The 23,446-nt window shown below is 64.7% G+C and overlaps 2 protein-coding genes across 2 annotated transcripts; both read right to left on the bottom strand.

Annotated features, from left to right (window-relative positions):
* Positions 1–4,859: 4,859 nt before the first annotated feature.
* CD248 (CD248 molecule) lies at positions 4,860–7,434 on the bottom strand. The gene has a single exon (XM_012757484.2). It carries the CDS (start codon positions 7,417–7,419, stop codon positions 5,128–5,130), a length of 2,292 nt encoding a protein of 763 aa, XP_012612938.1. The 5' UTR covers positions 7,420–7,434; the 3' UTR covers positions 4,860–5,127.
* Positions 7,435–16,346: 8,912 nt separating this feature from the next.
* Positions 16,347–23,407, bottom strand: RIN1 (Ras and Rab interactor 1). The gene is made up of 10 exons (XM_012757485.3): positions 22,475–23,407; positions 22,165–22,345; positions 21,948–22,062; positions 21,790–21,862; positions 21,586–21,677; positions 20,694–21,431; positions 20,096–20,401; positions 19,655–19,786; positions 19,349–19,500; positions 16,347–18,490 (listed from the first exon to the last, which is right to left on the bottom strand). Exons 1-10 carry the CDS (start codon positions 22,558–22,560, stop codon positions 18,017–18,019), a joined length of 2,349 nt encoding a protein of 782 aa, XP_012612939.1. The 5' UTR covers positions 22,561–23,407; the 3' UTR covers positions 16,347–18,016.
* Positions 23,408–23,446: the final 39 nt, after the last annotated feature.

Consider the following 23,446-nt stretch of genomic DNA (forward strand, 5'->3'; position numbering starts at 1 on the left):
TGTCTGCCAGTTCAGCTCTCCCAGGGTCGGATTCTGGACTCTGTCTTCAAGGCTCCCCGGAGCCAGCTGACACAGTATGCCTTGCAGCACGTCCGCCTGCGCCACCCTGTGGGTCCCCGTTGGCCTCCAGCAGGAAACCTTGCCTCTCCTCCTATGGAGTCCTTCCTCATCTCTGACAGATTCTTTTTTTTTTTTTGAGACAGAGTCTCGCTTTGTTGCCCAGGCTAGAGTGAGTGCCGTGGCGTCAGCCTAGCTCACAGCAACCTCAAACTCCTGGCTCAAGCAATCTTCCTGCCTCAGCCTCCCAAGTAGCTGGGACTACAGGCATTCGCCACCATGCCCGGCTAATTTTTTGTATATATTAGTTGGCCAATTAATTTCTTTCTATTTATAGTAGAGACGGGGTCTTGCTCTTGCTCAGGCTGGTTTCGAACTCCTGACCTCGAGCAATCCACCTGCCTCGGCCTCCCAGAGAGCTAGGATTACAGGCGTGAGCCACCACACCCGGCCTCTGACAGATTCTTGTTGGTAGAACAGGTACGGTAGCTGCCTCAGATCCCAGCCAGTGAGCAGTGGAGCTGGAACCCAAACGAGGCTGTCAGTGCAGTGCCAGCTCTTACCGCTGTGCTGGTGGCCTCCCAGAAAGAACCCACTGAACCCACTGAAACCACACTGAAGCACGGGCTGCAGCTGCCCACAACTGCACCTGGCCTGGGAACACGGTCCAGATCCCATGGTCACAGGAAAAGCCTTAATTATCAGCATCACCCTCCAAAACCACGGACAACTAACTCTCCCTGGGGAGGAAGGCTTCACTCCTCCCTGCTCAATCCCAGTGCCACCAGCCTCTCTTAGAGTCCACGTCTTGCAGCCTCACCACTAAAAGTGAGTTTCCCAGGATGTGGGCATTTTGGGATCAGAGACATGGCTGCCACGTGTGGACCGGATTCACTGCAGGGGTGAAGAGCACAGGATCTGCCTGGCTTCAAACCTCCACCTACTGACTGGGTCAACTAAGACAGGTGGCCTAACAGGCTCAGGCAAGTGCCTTCGGCTTCCTCTTCTGTAAATTGGATATGAATGGCACGCCCTTCGTGGGGGTTGTTATGAATCTTAAATGCGTGAAGACAAGTAAAGCTAAGTAAAGTAAAGACAACTAAGCGCTTCAAGCATTCACCACTATTTTCACTAGATGTGGCGCCAACCCCCACCCCCATTTGTAGCTGCTAGAGCACCAGAGCCCCCACCCGCCCGGGCCTGAATTGCCCGGAGGTTGACCCTGGCTCCCTGATGCAGGAAGTGAAGGGGCCCGGCTGGCGCTTAGTAGGTGCTAGTTCCCTGCCTCCTCAAGGGCAGCTGCCAGGCTGTCCCAATAACGTTCAAATCCATTTTGTCGAGCCCCTAGCGAGTCTCCTAGGCTCCTGGGGGGCAGTGAGGAGCCGAGTATTTGCAGATGTAGCCGAGAGCACTGAGAGAGGTCTCCTGCGAGACACCATGACCTTCAGGCCCCACACGGGGCTTTGGAGACCAAGCCCAGCCCCACCGCAGACACACCCTAGGGAGATGTCCACGCTGTGGAGCCCCCACAGGGGAGCCCGGCCTAGGAATTCTGGGCCCCTAGGCGGGAGGCTGTGCCTTGGTCCCTGAGACCAGGATTCGTGAGGCGGGCAGCGGGAGGCGGACCAGCCCCCTCAGAGAGCTTCAGGGCCGCCTCGGCTCTAGGGTGGCTTGGCTTGAGGGCCCGTGTGAAGCCCCCCTGGGGACGGACTTCCAAACATGACCCAGGTCACCTGCGGGGCTGTCCTGCCAGCGGGGGGAGGGAGCCGGCAGATGTTTAAGAACACAAACATCTGCCATCTTCTGAGCGGTTAGTGTGCTCTGGGGGAAGAGCCCCACTAAGGCGCCCGGTGGCTGTGAGTCCGCGGTGCCGGAGCCAGGTGGCGCCAAAGGCCCGCTGACACCCCGCCTCGGGGCGGTCCCGCCGCCCGGAGCCCGGAGGGACGGAAACCGCAGGTAGGGAAGGAGAGGGCGCGGGGCCAGGTTCAGGGGCACCGGTCAGGGGTGTGGGGCTCGGGGGACTACCCTGAAGGCCGTAGGGGACGCAGGCCAGGGCGGGCGGGGCTTGCGTCTCAGGGAGGTGGAGCCTAAATGTGGGCGGGGCTATACATAGAGCAGAAGGCGGAGCCTGAGGGAAGAGTTGGAATTTTGTTCCCCGCTAGCGCTGTACTCGTGCGTGGGCGGGGCCTGTGGGCGTCTTTAGCTGGGGGCCCGGCAGGGGCTCGGGGTAGGGGAGCCCTGGCCTCCGGTGAGGCGCGGAAGCCGTGCGTGGGCTGAGGGGCGGGGACTGGGCGGGGCTTGCGGCCGGGGGCGGGGCCTGCAGGGCGCCGAGAAGAACTTTCCACACCCCACGAAGGAGCTCGTAGGTGCCCAGACCGAGTTAACCTCTCTGCGTGTGTCCGAGCTCTGCGAGGGGCGCGGCTTGAGGTTCCATTGGGCGGGGCCCGTGATGTCACGAGGAGGACTTGTTAACTCTGGGCGGAGTTCAAGCCTCCGGGATGCGGGACAGACGGCGCGGCCAGTGTCCGCGCGAGCCAGGCGGCGGAGGCGGGGCTTATGGCATCGGTGGGCGGGGCCCGGGCAGAGGCTCTGCGGAGTCTCTGAGCTGGCAGGGGCGAGGCTGTGGCTTTGGGGCGGGGCCTCAGAAGGGCTCCTGGGGATCTGGCGGCAGTGGTGGGCGTGGCTTAGGCCGCGGGGACCGGGCCGCCGGGGCGGTTCTCTACCGTCCTCCGCCGCGCCTGGGAGGGGCGGGGCCTGAGGCTCGGGGGCGGGGCCCGGGACGCGGGGGCCGGTCTCTACCGTCCTCCGCCGCGCCTGGGAGGGGCGGGGCCTGAGGCTCGGGGGCGGGGCCCGGGACGCGGGGGCCGTTCTCTACCGTCCTCCGCCGCGCCTGGGAGGGGCGGGGCCTGAGGCTCGGGGGCGGGGCCTTGGACGCCGGGGGCCGGTCTCTACCGTCCTCCGCTGCGCCTGGGGGGGCGGGGCCTGAGGCTCGGGGGCGGGGCCCGGGACGAGGGGGCCGTTCTCTACCGTCCTCCGCCGCGCCTGGGCGGGGCGGGGCGGGGCCTGAGGCTCGGGGGCGGGGCCCGGGTCGAGGGGGCCGGTCTCTACAGTCCTCCGCCGCGCCTGGGCGGGGCGGGGCGGGGCCTGAGGCTCGGGGGCGGGGCCCGGGACGAGGGGGCCGGTCTCTACCGTCCTCCGCCGCGCCTGGGCGGGGCGGGGCGGGGCGGGGCCTGAGGCTCGGGGGCGGGGCCCGGGACGCGGCTCCGGCCTGGGCGGGCCCGGGCCGGGCGCGGGCGGGGGCTCTGCCCTGGGAGGCCGTCTGTTTAGGCCCGCACGCAGCTCCGCATCTGGTGCTCATTACCAGATGACAAAGAGCCGGCTCTGGGCCCCCTTCCCCACGCCCATCCCCTCCGACTGCACAGCATTTAACTCCTTCCTGCCCTCGGCGCGCTCTGGATCCCCTGCTCGGGGTCTTGGGGCCGGGCCACACCTTCCCCTCCGGGCCGGCCCCGTGGCTCCCCTCGCGGCGCCCGCACCTCCTTCCCAGACCCAGGCGTCTGGGCCGTCCCGCGACCCTCACTCCCATCCAGCAAACCTCCCCGACGGCGTCCTCGAGGTTAAGAGTTGGGCAGGCTCTGGCGGGGACGTCTGGTTTGAGTTAGGGGAACGTGAGAGCGGGGGACGGGGCGGTGCGTAGCGGTCCCTCCTCCGGGACCCCCTGGTTCGCCCCCAGCCCCCTCCCTCCTCTCCTGGTTCCCTGGGGCGCAGCCGGACCTTCCAACCCGTGCCCACGCTCTGGGCCGGAGGGTGGCATAGGGCTCCGGGGAGGGGAGGGGGCGCTCGGCCACTCCTCCTCGCCTGCCCGGGTGGTCGCGGCCGCAATGCCCTGTCCTAATTAGAGGCCCCAGAGAGGCTGCAACTGAAAAATTACAGAGGCGGTGGGAACTGGCGCCTCCCCCACCCAAAGCCCGCCCCTCCCCCTGAGGCTGAGAGCCTTGGATGAGGGAGGTCACCCCCACCGGGCTGTGGTCTTTGACCAGCCCCACCTCTAGTTCCCCGGACACCTCGGTCCTGAGCAGCCGAGCCCTCCCTATAGCTGGGGTCTGCACAGCGCCGTCTGCCCTGCTCCCACTAACGCTCACCCGGGAGGAGCAGAGCGTGGCCCCAAACGGGAAGGCCTTGCTCCTGAGGCTGCCCAGAGAGTGGTGACTTCTCTCCTGGGTCCCGGCCTCTCCCGGTCCCAGCCTCCTAGGCTCTAAGTCCTATCTCCTCCCCAGAGCAAGAGGATCACCCCCAAGAGCACATACAACCCAGAGGGGTGGCAGCACCCTTGAGTGACCCTGAGCCCAGCCCCCAACTGCAGTGCAGCCGGCGAGGCTGGGCAGGGAGATACCAGAACAAAGTCAGGAGAAACCCACCCGCCGCCCCCTTCACTACCCAGAACGACCAGCCCCAGAGCCCACCTTGACCCCTACGTGCCTGCTTGGCTCCAGTTCAGTAAAAGTCCTCACTTCACAACCCTCCCCCAGACTCAGCCCCACCTTCTTGGAGTTTTGGTAAAAAGAGGAACAAATACAAAATTCTCCCCATGCCAAACCTCCCACTCCTGGGGTTGCTGAGCCACCTTGGGCACGGCTCTACAGTCTCTGGGCTGCTTCCCTGAGCATCTCTGAAGCATGCCCTCCCTGAAGGGGTCTTACCTTACCTCTTTGGGGGCCCAGACAAACTGAAGGAAGATCCCCTCCTTTCACTGAGTCCGCCCAGACTCCCCTCAGGCACCAGTGGGGGTCAGAAGCTTTGGGTGAGGTTGGCACTTCCTTTATTGGAGAAGACCCCGGCACCCACCCCCTGAGGTCCTGGGGGCCTTGATGTATCCTCTGTCTGGAGTGCTGGGCCAGGGACAGAGTTCCCAAGAGCCGAGACTAGCGGTTGACTTAGAAGCCTGGCTGGGCCCTGGGGACAGGAAGCCCTCTGTCCAGCTGGGCCGTCCCCGTGGGTCCCTCGTGCAGCCTCGGCCAAGTGTCCAGCGCACACCCCTACCCCCTACCCCGCAGGGGGGTCTGCGCCCCGTCACACACTGGTTCTGCAGGTCTGCACTCCTGTGAGGCTGCCCCTGGGGGGCATGGGTTCCGTTGGGCCCTTGCTCCCAGCGTGGGTGACCCAGCGATAGCAGTCAGTGACGCGCTTGTTGGGCGCATGGGGGCCACAGCGAGTGCAGTACACGATGCCCAGTGCAAGCAGGACCACCAAGAAGACGCACGTTGGCACCAGGAGTGCCACCAGCAGCCACCGGTCATCCCTCCGGCTGCGGCCTCCCACATTGGCCTCCCCCAGGGCCGTTGGGGCTGCCGTGGGGGCCACTGAGGGCAGCCACGGGGCCAACTTGGGACTGGGGCCACCTTCCCTTGGGATTTGGGGGGCTTTGGAATGGGGATGTGTAGGGCTGATGGGTGAGGTCTGGTTAGTGGGGCTCTGAGAGGGCAGGGGAGTGGGGAGGGCAGGAGGCTGCGTGGCAGTAGGCACAGGGACTTGATGATGGGCAGGGGACACTGGGGACATGGAGTTGGCCAGAGAGGGCTGGACAGTTGGGAAAATGGGAAGCTGGGTGGCCTGGGTTCTCAGAACAGGGTCGTCTGGGGCCAGAGGGGGTTCATGGGCACTGGGGGTGGTGGCCAGGGGGGTACGGTTGGCTGGGATTCGAGGCAAATGGGTGGTGGTCTGGGCACCAGCAGCCTGGGTGTCTGGGAACACGGAGGGCTGCTGGGCAGGGGACAGTTTAGGGTGTTTGGTTGAGATAACGGGAGGCTGGCGGGCAGGGGGCCTTGCTGGCCGAGTGACAGAGGTAATTCGGGGCTGGCGGGCAGAGGGCAGATCTGGATAGTTGGCTGCAATCGTGGGGATCTGGCGGGCAGGGGGCAGGGCTGGGTGCGTGGCAGGGACCATAGGAGGCTGGTGGGCAGGGGGCGGTGTGGGGCGCGTGGCAGAGACCACCACGGGCCGGGTGGCAGAGAGCACTGAGGAGTGGTAGGGGACCCTGGGGGCACTGAGTGGGGGCAGCCAGGTGGGCCCGGGGTAGGGTATCTTCGGCCCCCCGCGCTCTGGGAAGCTGGGCCTGTAGGCCAGGGCAAGGTCAGGTGGCCGCGTAGGCTCCATCCACAGGATCCCAGGCATTTCTGTCCAGCCGCCATCGAAGGCCCCCCAGGCCCCATCTTCATCCTCCTCTTCCTCCCCGTCATCCAGCAGCTCGTCGTCGTCCAGCAGCTCGTCTCTAAGGTCCTGGGAAGCCCGGGCGCCCATGGCCCCTGCTGGGCTGCAGCTGATGCCATCAGCCTCCAGCTCGTGCCCCTCGCTGCAGTAGCACTCGAAGCCACCGACATAGTTGACACACATCTGCTGGCACACCCCAGCGATCTGGCACTCGTCCGTGTCCACACAGCGGTGTGGCTCATCCTCAGCCGGCCGGAAACCCAGGCGACAGTGGCAGGTGTAGCCTTGTGGCCCGCCGGGCTCACACTGCTGCTCGCACAGGGCCTGGGCGCAGGGGTCCTCGCAACTGCGCCCGTCTGCCGCCAGCCGGAAGCCCTCGGTGCAGCGGCAGGACACATGACCATCCACCTCCTCCACACACTCGTGTTCGCAGCCCCCGTTGTCCGGGCTGCAGCCAGACCCTGGGCACAAGGGCCCGGCCCGTGACCAGCCCACGCCGCCCTCAGGCTTCTCCACGCAGAGCAGAGAGGCTCCCCTGCCGGCCTGGCACTGCACAGCGGCCACCGAGCCGAAGGGCAGCCACTCAAACTCTGTGGACACCAGGTGGAAAGGCGTGGTGTACACGGCCGGCCCGGCCTGGCCCGCCTCGTCTGGCAGAGCCGGGCAGGCGCCCTCGAAGCCAAACTGGCACAGGTAGCCGTCGACGACCAGCGTGCACGAGCCCTCGAGCCAGCGGTGCTCGCCACCTGCCTCGAGGGCCACACAGCGCTGGGCCGGGCAGGGCCCTGCGGTGGCAGGCTGGGCCCAGTTGGTGAAGGCTGTGTCCTGGTCCCCCGTGGTCCACGTGAAGCCGCGCAGCGGGCGCTGCGGCTGGCATTGCCGGGGCTGCCGCTGCAGCCCGATCCACAGCAGCTGGCTGGCCGGGCTGGCGCCCAGCAGGCTGTCCACGCGCCGGGCCTCCTCTGGGGTCCGAGGAGTGGCCAGGTTGCCCCCCAGCTCCCGGCAGGCCCGCCAGGCCTCCAGGAAGGTGCGGCGCCGAGGGAAAAGCGCGTAGCAGCTGTCCGGGCCGCAGGCAGCGCGGGGCTCTGCAGCCCGGGGGTCCTGGCCCAGCGTGGGCACCGTGGCCGCCCAGGCCAGCAGCAGGCGCAGCAGCATCGCGACGCCCCCGACTGGCCTGGCCTGGGCCAGCGGCTGCTCTTGACAGGGGGAGGGACCGGGGCCCCTGGCGGGCGGGCCGGAGGCGGGCCTCGGGCGGGCTCAGGCCTTGTAAGGAGTGGGCTGGGGCGGCTGCCAGCTCCCTGCTCCCGCTCCCCCGGGGCCACCAGAGCAGGAAGCAGCGGGGTGGGGGGCGCTGGGGGTGGGGGAGGGGAGCGGGCGCAGCGAAGGGCCGCCCCAGGCCCCGCAGGGCTGGGAGTCGTGGAGGGAGACCGCCGGCCTGCACAGGCCAGCCCACCCTGGCGACACCCCTGTGCATGTGGGGCTGGGGCTGTGGGGCGAGGTTGCTTCCCAGGGACTCGCACGGCCCCAAATCCGGACACACCAACCTCGTCACACCCGTGAGCTGTCTCAGCCCAACTGCTTGCCATACGTGAGGAAAGTACTCTGGCCGGGTCCCTTCTCGTCACACGTGTGCGCACACGCCTCTCCCCGCGCCCCGTGGGAGAGCACGCTCCTGGGCACCCTGTCCCTGCATTCGCCTCACTGCAGACCCACGCGGGCCTGCACACCCCTCCCTGCCCCATGGACACACGTTTGACATGCCAACCCCTCGGGCGCACGTACAAAGATGGCGTGGCCCTGCACACGGCCTAGCCCAGGAACTCCCCTCGCCTTTGCGTGCAGGGCTCGATGGGGACCACCTAGATCACCCGCCCGACATGCTCAGCCTCTCATTTGTTTCCTAAGCCCCTGCCTCGACCTCCCCAGCCCCCAGCTGTCTGGCTCCAGCTGGGCTAGCTGTCATGTGGGGGCTGGGGACTGAGGGGGCCAGGGGGCTGCCCTCCCTTCACCCCGCTCAGCCTGGGGCCCTGGGAACCTGGGCTTAGAGGGGGAGGGGCGGACCCCAAACAGGAAATGCCTCTCTGGGCTCCTGCTGCGGAGGGCAGAGTGCGTGGGTTAGGGGCCCGGTGGGGGCTGGGCTGCACTCAGGGTGAGTGGGGGAGGATGCAAAGCCATGTATGGGCATGGGGCACTCAGTGACACACACGTGTATGGGACATAGGCCTCACATGTGTTGAGCCCTCCCTGCCCCCAGGGCCTGCTGTGTGGGCCTGGCTTGGGTCTCCCTCCTGCCCCTCCTGGAGGCCTCTGGAGACCGGTGCACTGAGCCTCTCACCCAGGCTGGCCCCTGAGGAGCTGGTTGGTGGATTAACCCGTGCACACCCACTGCACTCTTAGCAGAAGTTTGAGCCTGGACAGGGAGGTGGAGGAGGGGTTCTGCCTGTCAGTGTCCTGGTCCAGCTTCTCACTCTGCCACTGATCTGCTGTGTGACTGCAGGAAAGTCACTGGCCTTCTCTGGGCCTCCATTCTTCTTATCTGCAATATGGGGTAATGAGTCAGGCCTTTTAGCTCAGCAGGGCTATTGTATCATAGCTCTCAGTGTTTGCAAATGTGCTTTGTCAGCTGCCAAACCCAAGGCAGATGTTCCCTAGCTTCTCAGCAAATCTGGGTGGGGGTGGAGACCAGAGCAGGTTTTGCCAGCCACCTCAGTGCCTGGGCGGCCGTACACCCCGCCAGTGCCCCTGAGGACCAGGGCTTGCAAAGCGTTTGTTGTATGCTCAGAAGTTCCCTCTTACAAGGTCTGTGCCTGTGAAGCACAGAATTATCCCCCTCTCAGGAAAGAAAAGCCAGCATGGGGCAGCTCATTCCTCCCCTGGCCCAGGCCCAGGGCTGTTCGCTCACGCCTGAGCCCCCTCTCTCGCCCACACCCCACGGTCTCCCCGCAAACCCCCCGCTGGCTTCACTTTCAAACAGGTCCAGAATCTGACCCCTTCCCCACACCTCCTTTGCCGCCCACCCGGCCCATGCCACTGCCCTGTCTGGTTCCCCCGACAGCCTCTGCCCTGGGCCCTGTCGCCCTCTCCGTCCAGCCAGAGGGATCCTTTCCTAAGTCAGATCCAGTCACTCCAAGGCCCCCAGCTCACGCAGGGGAGAGGCCAAAGTCCTGGGCGCGGCCTCCAAGTCTATTGGACCCAAACTACTCACTCACCCTCTTCCCCTCAACGCCCTCTGTCCCATCCACCCCAGCCTGGTCCTTGCTATAATAACTTGGGGATTTGCTTATGCCCTGAGTGCCCCTGGCCAGGGCTGCTCAATGTGGCGTGTTTGCTGTGCAGGGCTGCAGGATGGCGTGCAAGGACTGGGCTGGGAGATGTTTAGCAGCATTCCCGGCTTCTACCTGGATGCCAGTAAGTAGCACCCCTCCAGTTGGGACCATCAAAATTGTCTCCACACATGGCCAAATGCCGTGTTTCCTGGGGGCAATAATGCCCCAGTGGGGAACTTCTGCCCTGGGAGACTGTGAGCCCCAGGAGGGCCAGGCTGCTGTCTTGTTCCTACTGCAACCATCCCCAGAGCCTAGACAGCTCCCGGGCCAAGGATGCTGCTCAGTAGGGTTTGCTCAATGAATGAGGCTCAGATAAGTGAAGAACCTGCCGAGGGAGCTGCCGTGCTAGAGCTGGAAGATCCCTGGCAATCAGCAAGCCTTTTTACAGATAGGGAAACTGAGGCACAGGGAGTCTCAGTGGCAGGGCGGGGTCTCCTGATTCTTACCCCAGTTCTCTCTTTGTTTGGTTTGGCTTTTTTCAAAAGATGCCTCCAAGCCTAACCAGTTCTCTTTTGGCTGTAGCGCCCTGAGGCAGAATTTGAGCAGAGTCTGAGGGTTAGGCCTGGTGTCAAAAAACAAAGATAGGAGGAAGACACCCTGGAGAAGGCACAGCCTGGACAAAATGTGTCTAGGCAGAGCTCAAGATGTGTTTGGAGAACACGGAGGACCCCTCTGGGCCCGGCATGGTGGACATGGAGCGGACAGTGAGGAGTGGGGAGAACATAGCAGAAGGGAGTGCAGGGTGCTGAGGCTGCCCCAGAAGGCTGGGCCTCCATCGTGGAGGCCACAGGGAAGAGAGGCATGATGAGAGGTCTCCACTGCTGGTGTGTGGTGGGTGGAGGGGACCGGAGACCAGGGACCAGTTAGGAGGCTGTCGCAATAGTCTGGGAAAGGGGAGGGAGCTGGCGGGAGCACCGGGGCGGCAGGGCGGGCCGGGCTGGGGGAGGCAGCCTCTGGAGGCTCCTTAGGGGCGGTCCTGAGCCTGGTCCAAGGGTGTGGCGAGCCCAGTCATGACTCGGGCAACGGCCAGTGCGGGGGCGTCTAAGGGGACGGCTGCAGGCCGTCTGGCAAGTGGGTGGGTCAGATCAGAGGTTAGGACCCTCAGTGGGGGTGAGGGGTGAGGGGACAGGCAGGTGAAGCAGGAGGAGGAGGGTCAGAGGCTAAATTCCAGAGGTACTGGCTGGGGCTACTTGCAAGCTGAGGGACGCCCAGGCCACACTAGGGGATGGAGAGGGAAGGAGGGCACCTCTGTCTCCAGCAAGGTTTGGTGGACAGAGAATGTGGCTTGGAGATGCACCTGGGTGCCCAGTTTGGGAGGGTGCCTAGCACTGACCAGCCACCTGCAGGTTAGGGGGGGTAGGATTGAGGCTGGCTAAGAACCTTCTGCCCTAAGTGGAATAGGGGATGCAGTGGGCACAGCATCAGGGATCCACGTGTGGAGCTGTAGAGGGGGCTGGTTGGGGTCTTACTCATCCTGCTGGTCTGTTTGAGCCTAGCACAAAGAAGATGCTAATTGATCCAATAAATGCTTGGAGGATAGGTGAGTGGATATGGGGATGGATGAATGTATGGATGGATGCATGGATGTGTGGATGGATGGATGGATGGATGGATGGATGGATGGATGGATGGATGTGTGAATGGATGGATGAATGGATGTGTAGATGGATGGATGGGTGGATGGATGTGTGTGTGGATGGATGGATGCATGGAAGGATGTGTAGATGTGTGGATGGATGATGTGTGGATGGATGAGTAGATGAGTGGATGGGTGTGTGGATGGATAGATAGAGGGATGTGTGGATGGATGCATGGATTTGTGGATAGGTGGAAGGATGGGTAGATGGATAGACAGGTGGATAGATGGAAGGATGTAGAAATAAGTGGATGGATGGATAGATGGCTAAGTGGGTGGGTGTGTGGATGAGAAGATGCTGAGATGCCCAGTTGGACACAGGGACTCAGGACTCAGTGGGAGGCCCCCACAGGTGGCAGCCACCATGATGAATGGCTCGGGATGGAACTCCACAGTTCTGGCTGAGCACAACCCAGGAGGGACAACTCAGGCTGCCACTGGCAGGGGTCAAGTGTGATGCTTCTCCTGGTACCACACGGCCTGTGTTCTTTGCTGGTCCCAAGGCCAACATCGAGGCTCAGGAAGCTGGGGTTCCCTGCTCTGATTCTGGCCCATGTGGGCGAGCTCACCTCCAGAGGAGCATGGGAACAGAAGCGCACTCCTCCCGAGGGAGCCTTGTCTTGCAGCCACTGGGACAAGCGAGAGGCAGATGGTGGTTTGGGATGCAGGGTGTGAGCATGTGGGGGTGAGGGCGAGGGTGAGCTGCAGAGGGCTGGTCCTGAGAGGGCCTAGTGGAACCAGCCAGGGTGGGGAGGTCGGTGCGATTGGGGGGTGCCCCCCGGGCAGGCGTCCTGGAGAGCCTTGGCACGCCAGGCCGCTGAGCCAGCACATTGCTTTGTGTACAAATCACCTCCTTTCCTCCTTTTCCCTCTGTCCCCATCCCCCCACCTCCCTCCATGTCTAAATTCTTCCCAAACTACCCGAGCCTTCTTCGGGCTGTCAGGAGGAAGGGCTAACGGGTGGGCGGGAGGCGCCTAGTCTTGGGTGGGAGCCAGCGGAGGGGAGGTGGGAGAGGTCCCACCGCCGGCAGGAGTGGGAGGGGAGCAATCCCAGCCTCCTCCCCGCCCCACGTGTTGGTGCCGCACCCTGTGTGCTTCGGATGGGCCGGCCCTACAGGAGTGGGAGGCGGTGGTGCCGGGCCTGGACGGGTGGGAGAGAGAAGCTTGGGGACGGGGCCCCAGGGAGAAGGGCTGTTGTGCAGACCAGGCCGGTCCCGGGGAGTAAAGAGTCCTGGCAGCTGGAGGGTGCTGAGGGTGGGCGGTGTCTTGGCCGCGGAGAGAGACGGGTGTGTGTTTGTGGGTGCACGGCCGTGTGCTTGCACGGGCCTGGCAGTGCTGTGGGGGTGCACAGCTGGGTGAGGGGTGTCCTTGCGACTCCACACCTGTGCCCACAGCTGCAGGGAGAAGCATACGGCCGCCCCCGGATGGCCAACCTGGGCCCAGCTGGGACCCCAGTTCCCTCTCCTGGCAGACACCTGACCTGAACATCTGGCCACATCTGCCCATAAGAAAGGGAGTCCTGGAGCACATGTCAGAGCTAGAAGGGCCCAAGTCCCCCCCTCCATGCACAAACAGCCCTTCTCAGCGACACAATCTCCTCATCTGTGCAGGGGGTGCCTGTGGGGGTGCACTCTGGGGCCCCCATCCCAGTGTGCCGAGCACTTCCTTGGTCTCCACACTGGGTCCCATGTCCTGGGACCCCTTCAGTCCTAGGCAAGACAGACGGTCGGTCACACTGTTGGCAGGGCGGTTTCTCTTTCCACCACATCCTTGTCCCTGCTACCCCTGTCTCAGCCTCCCCCAGCCCAGCTCTGGAACCTTCTCTTCCTGTCTAGCGCCCTCCTCCCGCCTCCTTGCGCCTGGATCTCTCTGTCTCACTCTCTCTCACCGCAGGGTCTCTCTCCCTCTTCCTCTCTCTTCCCCGTGTAGTGTCTCTTCTCATGGCCCCAGGACTGTCCCTTTATTGGTTTCTGGTGTCTGTCTCTCCGTTTCTGCCCACTTCTTCTCTGTCTCCGGAGTCCCCCTGTCCCTGTCTTGGGGTCTCTGACTTGCCACCTCCCCTGGGTGGTCCAGGCCAACCTCCTCCCCCCCCCCCAGCACCGCGCCCCCAGGGCTGGCTGGGTTGGGAGCCAGGTCTGGGGGCTGCGACCAGGCCGGGGAGGGAACCCAAGCAGACATGATATTTATGTTAGGACTTCAAAGTGGAGCGGAGGCTGCGGTGGGAGTGGAGGGGGTGGGAGGGGCTGCGAGAAAAAGCCAGACGGAGGCCAGCTCAGGCCCCTCCCTGGTGAGGGTCTCCTTGGTGACATAGACCTCCCCCATGGGACACTGAGACCCAGAGTAGGAACAGAATGGGCTATTTTGGTGCAGAGTTCCAAGAAAGGCACTTCCTGTGCCCCGGCCCTGCCCCCAGCCTCATCCTTTCTTCCTGTCACCCCGCAGCTGGGACTGGGTGCCTGTGGCCTCCACCTCCTCCGAGCATCGCCTGGCCTGGGAGGCGGGGGCTCTGGGGTGCCAGGAGCAGAGGGCTGGATCTCAGCAGGAAAACATCTCTGGCTCGGGGACAGCCCGTGCGTCCTGGGCTCTGGCAGAGGCCGCGCCTGGCAGGGCAGTGCGAGTCTGTAACCCTGTCGGCTCTGAGGGGCCGGGCGGGCCAGCCCTCTGGGGCCTCTGGAGTCCACTTGGGCTGTCTGCCCGAGGGCCTGAGGGGCCAAGATGGGCCATGAGGGTCACCCCACCCCTGCCCTCACCCTTGGCCTAACCCCTGCTGAAGACAGCCGGCAGCTGGGAGAGGGAAGGCGTGGGGTCAGTGGCCCAGGCCCTGGGCGGGGCGGTCAGGAAGGCGATTGTCTCATCCTGCTGCTCCATGTCCTGGGCCCTCCTGGGAGCCTTGCCCAGCAGCTACCTTCAGGCTGGGCCACCCCCTCAGAATCCCCCTCCCCAGACTCAGGCTTGCTCTGGACCCAGACCCGAGGCCCCCTGGTCAAAGCCCACCCAGGCTCCTGATGCCCCAGCCTCTGGGCCAGCGCCCCTCCCGGAGCCTCCCCGGCTCCCCCGTGAATCACTAGGGCTGGAATCTGATGAGCTCAGCGTCCCCGCCCACCCTGCCTGCCTCTGCCTCCTGCCTGGCCAGTGGGGTCGCCACACCCCTCCTGGGGGTCTTCTCAGCAGCTCACGGCCCCCACCGGCTGGGGTGGGTGCGGGGATAGGCCAGGGCTGGGAGTGAGATCGGTCGGGAGCGGGTCTTAGACCTCTGCTGCGTGCTCATTTGAAAGCACACAAGGTGTGTCTGTGTCCGGGCGTGCCGCACACGCGTGCCTGTGCATGTGTGTTCAAACCTCCTGTGCTCACGCAGGGGGCGAGGGGACACCGTGTGCTGTGCCTGCTGGGGATTTGGGGGTGGCAGTGGCAGTTCTGCATAGGGAGGTCTAAGTGTGTCATGGGGTCCTTGTGACACGTGTCTGTGTGTCATGCCAGCCTGTCACCACATGCGTGTCAGGGAGTCACACTCTGAACCTGAGAGCGAGGGTGTTGAGGAAACATTTCTGGGTTTGCAGATCTAGGGATGTCTGAGTGGGTGTTTGCTCTGTGTTGGGGTGTGGCTTGGAGGACGGGTGCCTGTGTGTCCCTGTGTCCCATCCTGCAGGGCGTGAACAGCTAACGGTGTCAGGCTGTGCATGCCAACGCTGGTTGCCGGGGTGGTGTTGTACATGCCTGGGGCTGGCAGGGTGTCACCCGCTGTGTGGGAATGTGGGTCAGAGTGTTACTGGGTGTTAAGCTGTGGGTGTGGGCATGGGTCGCAAGGCCGTGGCAGGGTGTTAACGCTGTGTGGAAGGCGGGTCAGGCTGGAGCGTGAGTCTCAGTCACTGTCTTCCACCCGCCAGCTTGGGCCATCCCATCCGTAGGCCCCTGGCTCCTGGCCACCCGCTGCTAAACCAGGGATGGGCAGCCCCTCCCACTCGCCCATTCGCGGGACCCCCGTTCGCAGGGTGTCCCAGGGCCCCGCTGCGGGACTGCTTTCCTCCTAGCACCACGCCCGCGGGTCCTCCGGGTGGCCAGAGTCCCGTGGGTCCTCCGGGCGGCCTTAGCGCGGGCACGGGCGCGCGGCTGGGGATGGGGCGCGCTCGCCCCCTAGTGGCAGCGCTGGAGAACGCGCCGCCCGTGCCCGGGGAAGGCGGAGGAACAGGCTGGATCTCGGGAATCAATCTGTGCACACATCTTCCCCGAGCGCCAGTTCCGGCACAGGCCTTGTTCTAGGCCCCGAGACTTAGTTGGGAACAAGGCAGAGTTGGCTCTGGCATTCTGGTGAGGGAGATGGACAGTAAATAATGTCACGCAAAACCACGGTGACCTTAGGCGTGCTGAGTGCAAGCTTTGCAAGCGAGGAAATGACTTGGCCACTACTCAGCACATCCAAACGTCAGGGGTTGGTCCTGCCCTGCGGCAGTGGATGCTGGGCGAAGGTGGGCAATGCACATCAGCTCCAGGAGCCTTGGCTGCCTCTCCCGTAAGGACGCAGGGGGCTCTGGCTGCTGCCCAGATCACCTGTGAGGCCGGTGGGATTCCACCTGCTTCCCTGTGGCTGTGGGTGCTTGGTCCGTAAGGGACACTCGATAGATTGCTGCTGAGTGAACTAACAGGTGAGTCCTGTTTTGGAGGCTGTGCAAGCCCTCTGCCCCGTTACAAGCCACTTTCCCTGAACAAGCCTGAGTTTCCTCTTCTGTAATATGGGGATAATGAGACCAGCCTTCGGCTGCCTCTCCTTGCCCGCCCTGCTGATTTGGCCTGGCAGCCCCCTGACCTGACCTGCCCAAATCTCTGGCGGAGAGAAAGCGAGTGCCCCAGGCAGTGGGCAGGGCCGGCAGGGCTCCAGTGAGCTGGGGCTTGGGGCTGAGCAGGGAGGGAGGGCAGGGCTTGCAGAGGCCTGAGCCAGGGACCCCAGCCTCTCTCACCTCCACATCCAGCCCCTGGGGTTCTCGAAGCACCGGTTGCAGATGCTCCAGGTCCTTTCTCTGGGACTGAACTTGACACATCCTGCTTTCGGTTCCCAGAACCCAGCCCTCCCGTCCCTCCCCAGGTTCCTGCCCCACTGCCCCTCATCCTAGTTACCAAACTCCAATCCGTGGACAACATTTATTGAGCGCCTGTGGGGTGCTCAGCACTGCACTGTACAAGGCACTGGGGCGGGTGGCACAGGGAGGGAGGACGACAGGAGAGTGGCCCACAGCGAGAGGCTGCGGGGAGGGGCGTGGAAGTGGGTGCCGGCTGCCTACCCCGCACCCAGGCTGTATCTGGATCACCTGAAAGCCAGTGTCCGCAATCTCTACCTCCCAACTGTCATGTATGACATGTGGGTTGCTGTCCCTTTGTACTCAACGCCCAAGGGGACAGTCTCTGAAACTGGCCGGGTCCTCTGTCAGGAATGATTCCTTCCTGGGGTGTGGTCCCTTAGAGGCTGGCCTCGCCCAAACCCTCAGCTCCAGGACACCTGGTGACCAGCAGCCTCGGCCCCTGTGCTGTCCCCAGGTTACCTGATGGCTGCAGGAGTGCAAGGCTAGTGACCACCTGTGCTGCTGGGCGTTTGGACTGTCCTCGTCCCTCAGTGGTCACCCTGCTAGCAGCTTCCTGGGCCACGCACGCCCCCTCGTGGTTGGTGGGGGAGCAATTTTCTTTGCTCAGATTTTCTGCCTGGCCTGGGTGCCCCTTGGGGTTGCCCTGGCCTTGAGGGTTAACTTGTCCAGGCTGAGAATAGAGGGTGTAGTTGGAAGCTGGCACCCTGGTTGGCTGGGGTAACCCCTCATGACTTGTGTGATGTCTCAGGAGTCACTTTCCTGAACTTCAGTGGAGCTAACAAGCCATGCCCCGTCCCCCGCAGAGCTTTTGTCAGGGCCATTTAGTGCAGAGGAAAGGGTTTCTGAGCCCCACTCTGCGCTTTGGAAGCTTATCTGCCTGTTGGGGGCATCATCTCCCCTGTCCAACTCCCCTGGGATGTCGGAGCGCCTGGGGGGACTTCTGCTCTCAGGGAGAGACTGGAAGTCGGGTGCTTTCTCCCCGGAACCAGATCTCCAGGGAATAACCTTCCTGGGACTGACTGGCAGAACACCAGGTGAGAGCCCTGCGTGGCGGGGAATAAATCCCTGGAAGGGAGCTGCCCCACTTCCTCCCCTGGTCTGGGCTCTGCTTTGTAGCAAAATCATCCACTTTGACTCCCGGACCACTTCCAGGAGAGGGGCAGGGCAGCTGTGGTAGCCCCGCCGGACAGGTGAGAGCACTGAGGCCTGCAGCTGAGGGTGCTCCAGGGAGCCCAGGGCAGGGCTGGCCCTGAGCCTTTGCCGCCATCCTGCTGCCTCCCTGGATCCTCCTTCAGGGCCTGGAAGCGCCAAACCCATTAGGAGCTGCTTGACATAGCCCTGCCTGGGCTGTGCCCATGGGGAAGGTGCAAAAGGAGCCGGGATGACCAGAGGCTGTCATTAGCCGGATCTGTCCCCAGTTGGGCACACCCACCGCTGCGGCTGGCTAGCCTCTAGCTGGGGGAGAAGAAAGAGGCAAGGGGCCTTGGGCACATAATCCAGGGGTCCCCCAATCCCAATATGATTCCAACCCCTCCGCTGTGGCCGCTCCCCCAGCAGGTGGGCTCATGAGATGAGCAGCAGACAGAGGTGGAGGCAGACACAGGAGAGGGCCTGGCGTGCTGCTGACCAAGGACACCTGGGCTGGGCTGATGGCTCTGAGAGGCCTTCCCAGCAGGCTCAGAGTCTCCTGACCCAAAGGACCCTTCCGGCTACTGCTAGCTACTCCGCGGCTGCCTGGCTTCCCTCAGCCTCTGGCTGCCCTGGCTGAGCAGGGCTTCCCCTGGCCTGGTCCTCGTGGCCCTCAGCAGTTGTCTCAGACGCTCCCACCCTGCCCCTGGGGCTGGCTTTGACCCCAACGTCCCCGACTTCCAAGCCCCCTTTCTCCTCCTCCCTGCCCCCTGCCTCTGGCTGCCCACTGCCCTCCTCTGGTGCAGTCCCCTGGGTGTCAGGCCACTCTGCCGGGCGGTAGACGAGGTAGCCGGTGGCGGGCAGCCTGTGGGCCAGGGCTCCCGGGGGCAGGCGGTGGTAGCCCTGCTCCTTGTATAGGAAGAGGCCGAAAGTGTCGGGCTGGGTCACTCGGAACTTGGTGGCACAGAGCTGGTTCAGGGTGGCGATCGAGGCCCCTGGGGGAACAGCCAGGGTCTTGGAGGTGCAGCCAGTGCTGGGGTCCTGGTGGGCTACTCGGAGGAGGTGCTGTGCCGGAGCAGAGACAGAGACACTCAGCCTGCTATGCTCTGGCTCCAGAGCCAAGGGGCCAGTGCATGCTGTGCAGGGACAAGGGTGCAGGGTGTAGACCAAGCGGTGGAACCAACTGGCAAAAGCTTCGTGAGCTCCAGGGGGTGGGCTTGTGGGTGCTGCAGGTGCAAGGACGGCCCAGCAGGCCTCTCATGAGCCCAAGACGAAGCTGAGATGGAGCTTACTCTGTGCCCTAAGCACTCGTCCTACATTAACGCATTTAATCCTCACGCCAACTCTAGGAGGTAGGTACTATTGCCCCATTTTACAGATGAGAAAATCAAGGCACGAAGACATTAAGTAACTGGCCCAAGCTCCCACAACCAAGCAGTGGTAGTGCCAGGACTGGAACCCAGGATCTGGCTACAGAGCGTGGACTCTTAGCCAAGTGTAGCTGGGAAGGTGAAGGGCAGCAGTGGTGCCTGGCTCTGAGGACAACCAGGCAGAGCCCGGATGGGAGGGCAGGGGAGCTCGGCTGCAGCCAGAGCCCGGGGAGGCAGAGCCCTGGCCTGGGGCCAGAGGCCAGGATTTGGCCCTTCCCCTCCCCATGTCATGTCCCAGCTTCCTCGTCTGTAAAATGGGGCTTCTAAGGTCCCTGTTCTGAGCTCCTGTGACAATTTGCTCCCCTACAGCACTGGGCACAGAAAGGCTGGCTCTGACTTTAGGATGGGGGGCTGCTTCTCTCGCAGGGTGACGCAGGACTAGCCCTTTCCCCTTGCTGGGCCTCACTGGGCAAAGGAGGGGACCGTGCTGCAGGCTGCCAGTGCCCCTCTGGGCCCGGCCAGTCTGGGGAGGGCGCTGCGGAGGGCCTGTTACCTGGAAGCTGTGGGTGGCGGGCAGGTGGCGCTGCTCCCAGAGGCTGAGGGAGCGCTGCAGCTCCTGCGAGGGGCTCAGGGGCAGCGCGTGGGCCTGGGCCAGGCTGCTCAGCAGGGCCAGGCTGGCGGAGAGGCTGGTCAGGTAGTAGCCGCCTGGGACACAAGGGCAGAAGGCAGCTTGGGCTTCTTCTTGGCAGCTTGGGGACCCACTCCCCCTCCCCTTCCATGCTTATCAGGGCCCGATGCCAAGCGGCCAAGCCCCCCAGCCCCCACCCAGACAGGGAGGTGGTGTGTGGGGGTCCCTCACCCTCTCCAGTGAGCAGGGCCGGCTCCAGCAGCTCTGACATGTACTCGGCCTCCAGCAGCAGCTCGGGAAGGTCACACTGGGCCAAGACAAGGCTCAGCAGCGGCAGGAACTCGTCAGCCCCTGCGCCCTCCCCTGTGGGGACATGGTGAGGCGGAAGCTTCAGGCTCCTCTGGAGCCCCAGGGCCAGGGTGCAATCCTCAATCCTTGTCTCAGCGACCTGTCCCCTCTGCCCGCCGGGCCCCGGGCAATGTGATCTCTACAGTAAACTCGTGGAGGGGCCTGTGCTCTGCTCTCTGGGCCTCTGTTTACCATTTGTGCGATGGGAGGGTGGGCTTGTCCTCCCAGGCTGTGCTGTTCAGGGCTCTGGGAACCCCTCCCTGGGGGCCTGGTGCTGGCTCAGCGGGGGCGGGGCAGGGGGAGGGGCTGGAGGGGACGGCATACCCTCCTGGGCCCTCAGGGCGGAGTAGAGCAGCTTGCAGGCCTGCAGGAGCCGCTTGACCTGGGCGCTGGGGGAGTAGGCGCGGAGCAGCTGCAGCAGCTTCTGGCGCACCTGCTCTGTCTCCGCAGGGGAGGGCAGGCTCAGGTGGGATCCGAAGGCTCCCGGGCCCTGGGCCCGGGCCAGGCAGAGGCCCTTGGTCAGGCGGCCCAGGGAGCCGTCCGAGGAAAGCCGGCGCTGCAGACGCGCTGCCAGGATGGGCCGGAGGGGCTTGAGCACAGAGCGGTGCAGCGACTTCTCCAGCACGTGTTCTGTAGAGGAGCGGCAGGCAGGGGTCAGGGTGCAGGGTGGGGGTGGGGGACAGAGCCCAGGGGAGAAGGGAGAAGGGGCAGAGCCAGGAGGAGAGGCCGAGAGGCAGGGGAGGCTGGGTGAGACAGGAGCACGGGGAACAGAGGCAGGGCGTGGAATTCACTCCAACGGAGGTGAGATAGGGCGGGTTTGTAACAGTGACACAATCAGAGAGGCCGGACCGGTGGAGGGGATGGGAGGGAAGGGGAGAAGAGGTTAGGTTGGAGGCAGGGGCTGAGCCGGCTGGGGCCTCACCCAGCCTCTCGGGCGGCAGCAGCTTCTCAGGGCCCAGCTCCGCACTCAGCATGGCCCGGGCCCGGCTCAGCACCTGGCGGATGCCCTGCAGCTCCCAGGACTCGGGCCCCGCCCGCACCTGGGTCAGTAGGTCCTGCACCAGCTGGCCCACGGCCGTGCGACGGTCCCGCAGCAGCGCCCCGGCTGCCCGGCCCACCTGCCGCTCCGGCGCCAGCAGGGAGCAGAAGGCAGCGCTCATGGACCGAAGCAGTGGCCGCCGGCGGCTCAGGCGGGGTGAGGTTACAGGGCTCCCCCAGGACCCTGACGCCCCCTCCTCCTCAGAGCTGCTGGGGGAGCCACAGTCCACCTCCTGGAGGGAGGGCAGGGGTGGGAGCCCCGGGCCACCACCCCCTGGCACGCGGTACCCCACCGAGCTCTCCCTCCGCAGCAGCTGGCGAGGGGGTGGCCTTTCTGTCTGGCTGGGGGCTGCCCCTGGCAGCACTGGGACCGGGGGAGGCGGCACGGCGGGTGGGGACAGCGGGCTGGAGGTCTCTGTGGACACACGCACTTTGAGGCTCCTCTTGAATTTCTCCCGCTTGGTGGGGCCCAGGTCCCCTGGGAACAGGGGGTTGAAGAAGCACAGGGCAGCTCCAGTGCCCTGGTCCAGCTCTTGAGGGGACCGGGCCTTCAGCCGGGGCAGCAGTGGGCCTTCGGACGGGCCCTGCTGAGCCTTGGTGTTGAGGGAGGAGCTCCAGAACTCTGGGGAAGAGAAAACAGCCGGCCTCAGGGACTGGTCAGGGTAGGGGCTCAACCCAGGACAGGCACAGGCTTCGGGCTGGGTGCCCTGCACCTTCCCGTCCTCTCTTGGCCTCAGCCTGTCTGTCTGAGCAGCGGGTGGCGGGAGAGCCCTTACCAACGCCCAGATGGGAGATGGCCTCCAGCTCCTTGTGGGTGGCCGCCCGGTGGATGGCGCAGGGGAGCTGGAGTGGGAGGAGGAGGATGTCCCTGAGGCCAGAGGGGGAGCAGAAAGTCAGGAGTGAGGGGCATTGGGGCCCCAGAGGCAGGGAGGACAGGCAGCGAGGCCCTGTGGACAGCGGGTGCCTGTGGGCAGACTCACCGGGTGTGGCAATAGGCACAGATGAGCTGGACAAGGTCCGGGAACACGAGCTCGGAGCCCTCCAAGGAGACGCCTTTGAGAGGTGGGAAGTGAGGTAGCGGCTCTCTGGGGACTCCCCCCTGCTTCCAGCCCCTTCCCGCCAGGCCAGCCCCTCTCACCGCCAGGGCTCTCCAGGATGTAGTGGCTGGAGACGAAGGAGGGGCCGCTGGCCTCGGGCAGACGCACGCACAGGGCCTGGCACTGGCGGGTGTTCGACTTCCTCACCAGGAATGTCTGCAAGGGGCCGGACGGGTCGGGAGGCTCAGGACCTCTGTGTCCAACCCCTCTCCCTCCCACCCTTGGCTGGCCAGTCCCCGGGGGAGGGGGCAGACTCACCCCCGGGGGCTCCGTCCTCAGCACGTGCAGTGCGGCCGCCGCGTTGGCCCGCAGCTGCAGCCACACCGGCCGGGTGAGCAGCAGGCGCTCCCGCAGGCTCACGGCGCGCCCTGGCCGCTGGGGCCCGTCTGCCTGCCCCCTGCTGGCATCGGGCACGTCGTACAGCGGGTCCTGGGCTGGCCTGGGTGTGGACACCCGGCGCTGAGCAGTGGGCTGGGACCCCTGCCCACTCCTCCCCGTCCCGGGCTGCCCACTCCGAGCGGGGATAGACCCTCCGAGCAGCTCCTGCCGCCCTCCCAACTTCACTAACTTTTCTCTCTCCAGGTGCTCAGGAGCCACGCTGGACCTGCTCAGGGCTCCACGAGGGCCAGCTCCGGGCTCCCCAGGGATTTCCATGGCTGGGAGCTCTTTCGGCTTCTGCTGGGACTCAGGAAGAGAATCCAGCCCCAAGGCACAGGCACACACATTCCCGGTGAGTAACACTTCCTGAGGGCGGTGCGCCTGTCACACCCGCCAGTTAACTCTTGGGTGTCCACCTTGCCTGGCCAGTACCGCCTCTGCTCCGTGCCCGGCCTCAGGGGCAGGGACCCCCTCCCTGCTGGCTCCACTCTGAGGGCCCCAGCTGTGGGGGTGCTACCTCCGCACAGGGCCTTGCTGGCCTCAAGTCACACTGGTGGGCGGGAAGGGGTTAAGCAGGGCTGGACTCCATCCCCACAGGCCCCAGCCTCACCCCTGGGTCTATGGTCAGTTGCTCATCTGTCCACGCCTCGGGGGTCAGCCTTGTGAGAGAGCACCCCCTATTGGTCACAGATGACTCATTCCTGAGCCTAACCTGGGTTTTGGGATTTCACGTTGCCATGGAGAAAAGATGCCATGTCTCCATGGAAACCAACCCCTTTGCTTAACTGAGGTTCTGGGGGTGGTTCTGACAGCGCTAGGCAGGGGGAGTCTGGCTGCGAGGTCGGCAGCACATGGCGCTGCTGCCGGCTGCCTCCCACGCACAGGCACTGCCAGGCTGCCTCTCCGGTCTGCCGAGCAACTGGGGCAGGTGCAGACACGACCCGGGCTCCAGGCACCATGCACCACCTCCCCGCCACATGTCACTGCAGACTCCGCTCACCAGCACCAGGCAGTCCAGCGCCCAGACTCTCCTTCCCCAGCCTGACACCGAGTCAGAGCACCCGGCCCCCCGCTGGGTAGGGAGAAGAGGCATCAGACTGCAGGACCCCAGAACGGAGTCTGCCCGTGTCAGGCAGTCCCCAGGAGCCTGAATCCCTTGCAA

This window comes from Microcebus murinus, chromosome 4 (assembly GCF_040939455.1).
Source record: "Microcebus murinus isolate Inina chromosome 4, M.murinus_Inina_mat1.0, whole genome shotgun sequence".
NCBI lineage: Eukaryota > Metazoa > Chordata > Mammalia > Primates > Cheirogaleidae > Microcebus > Microcebus murinus.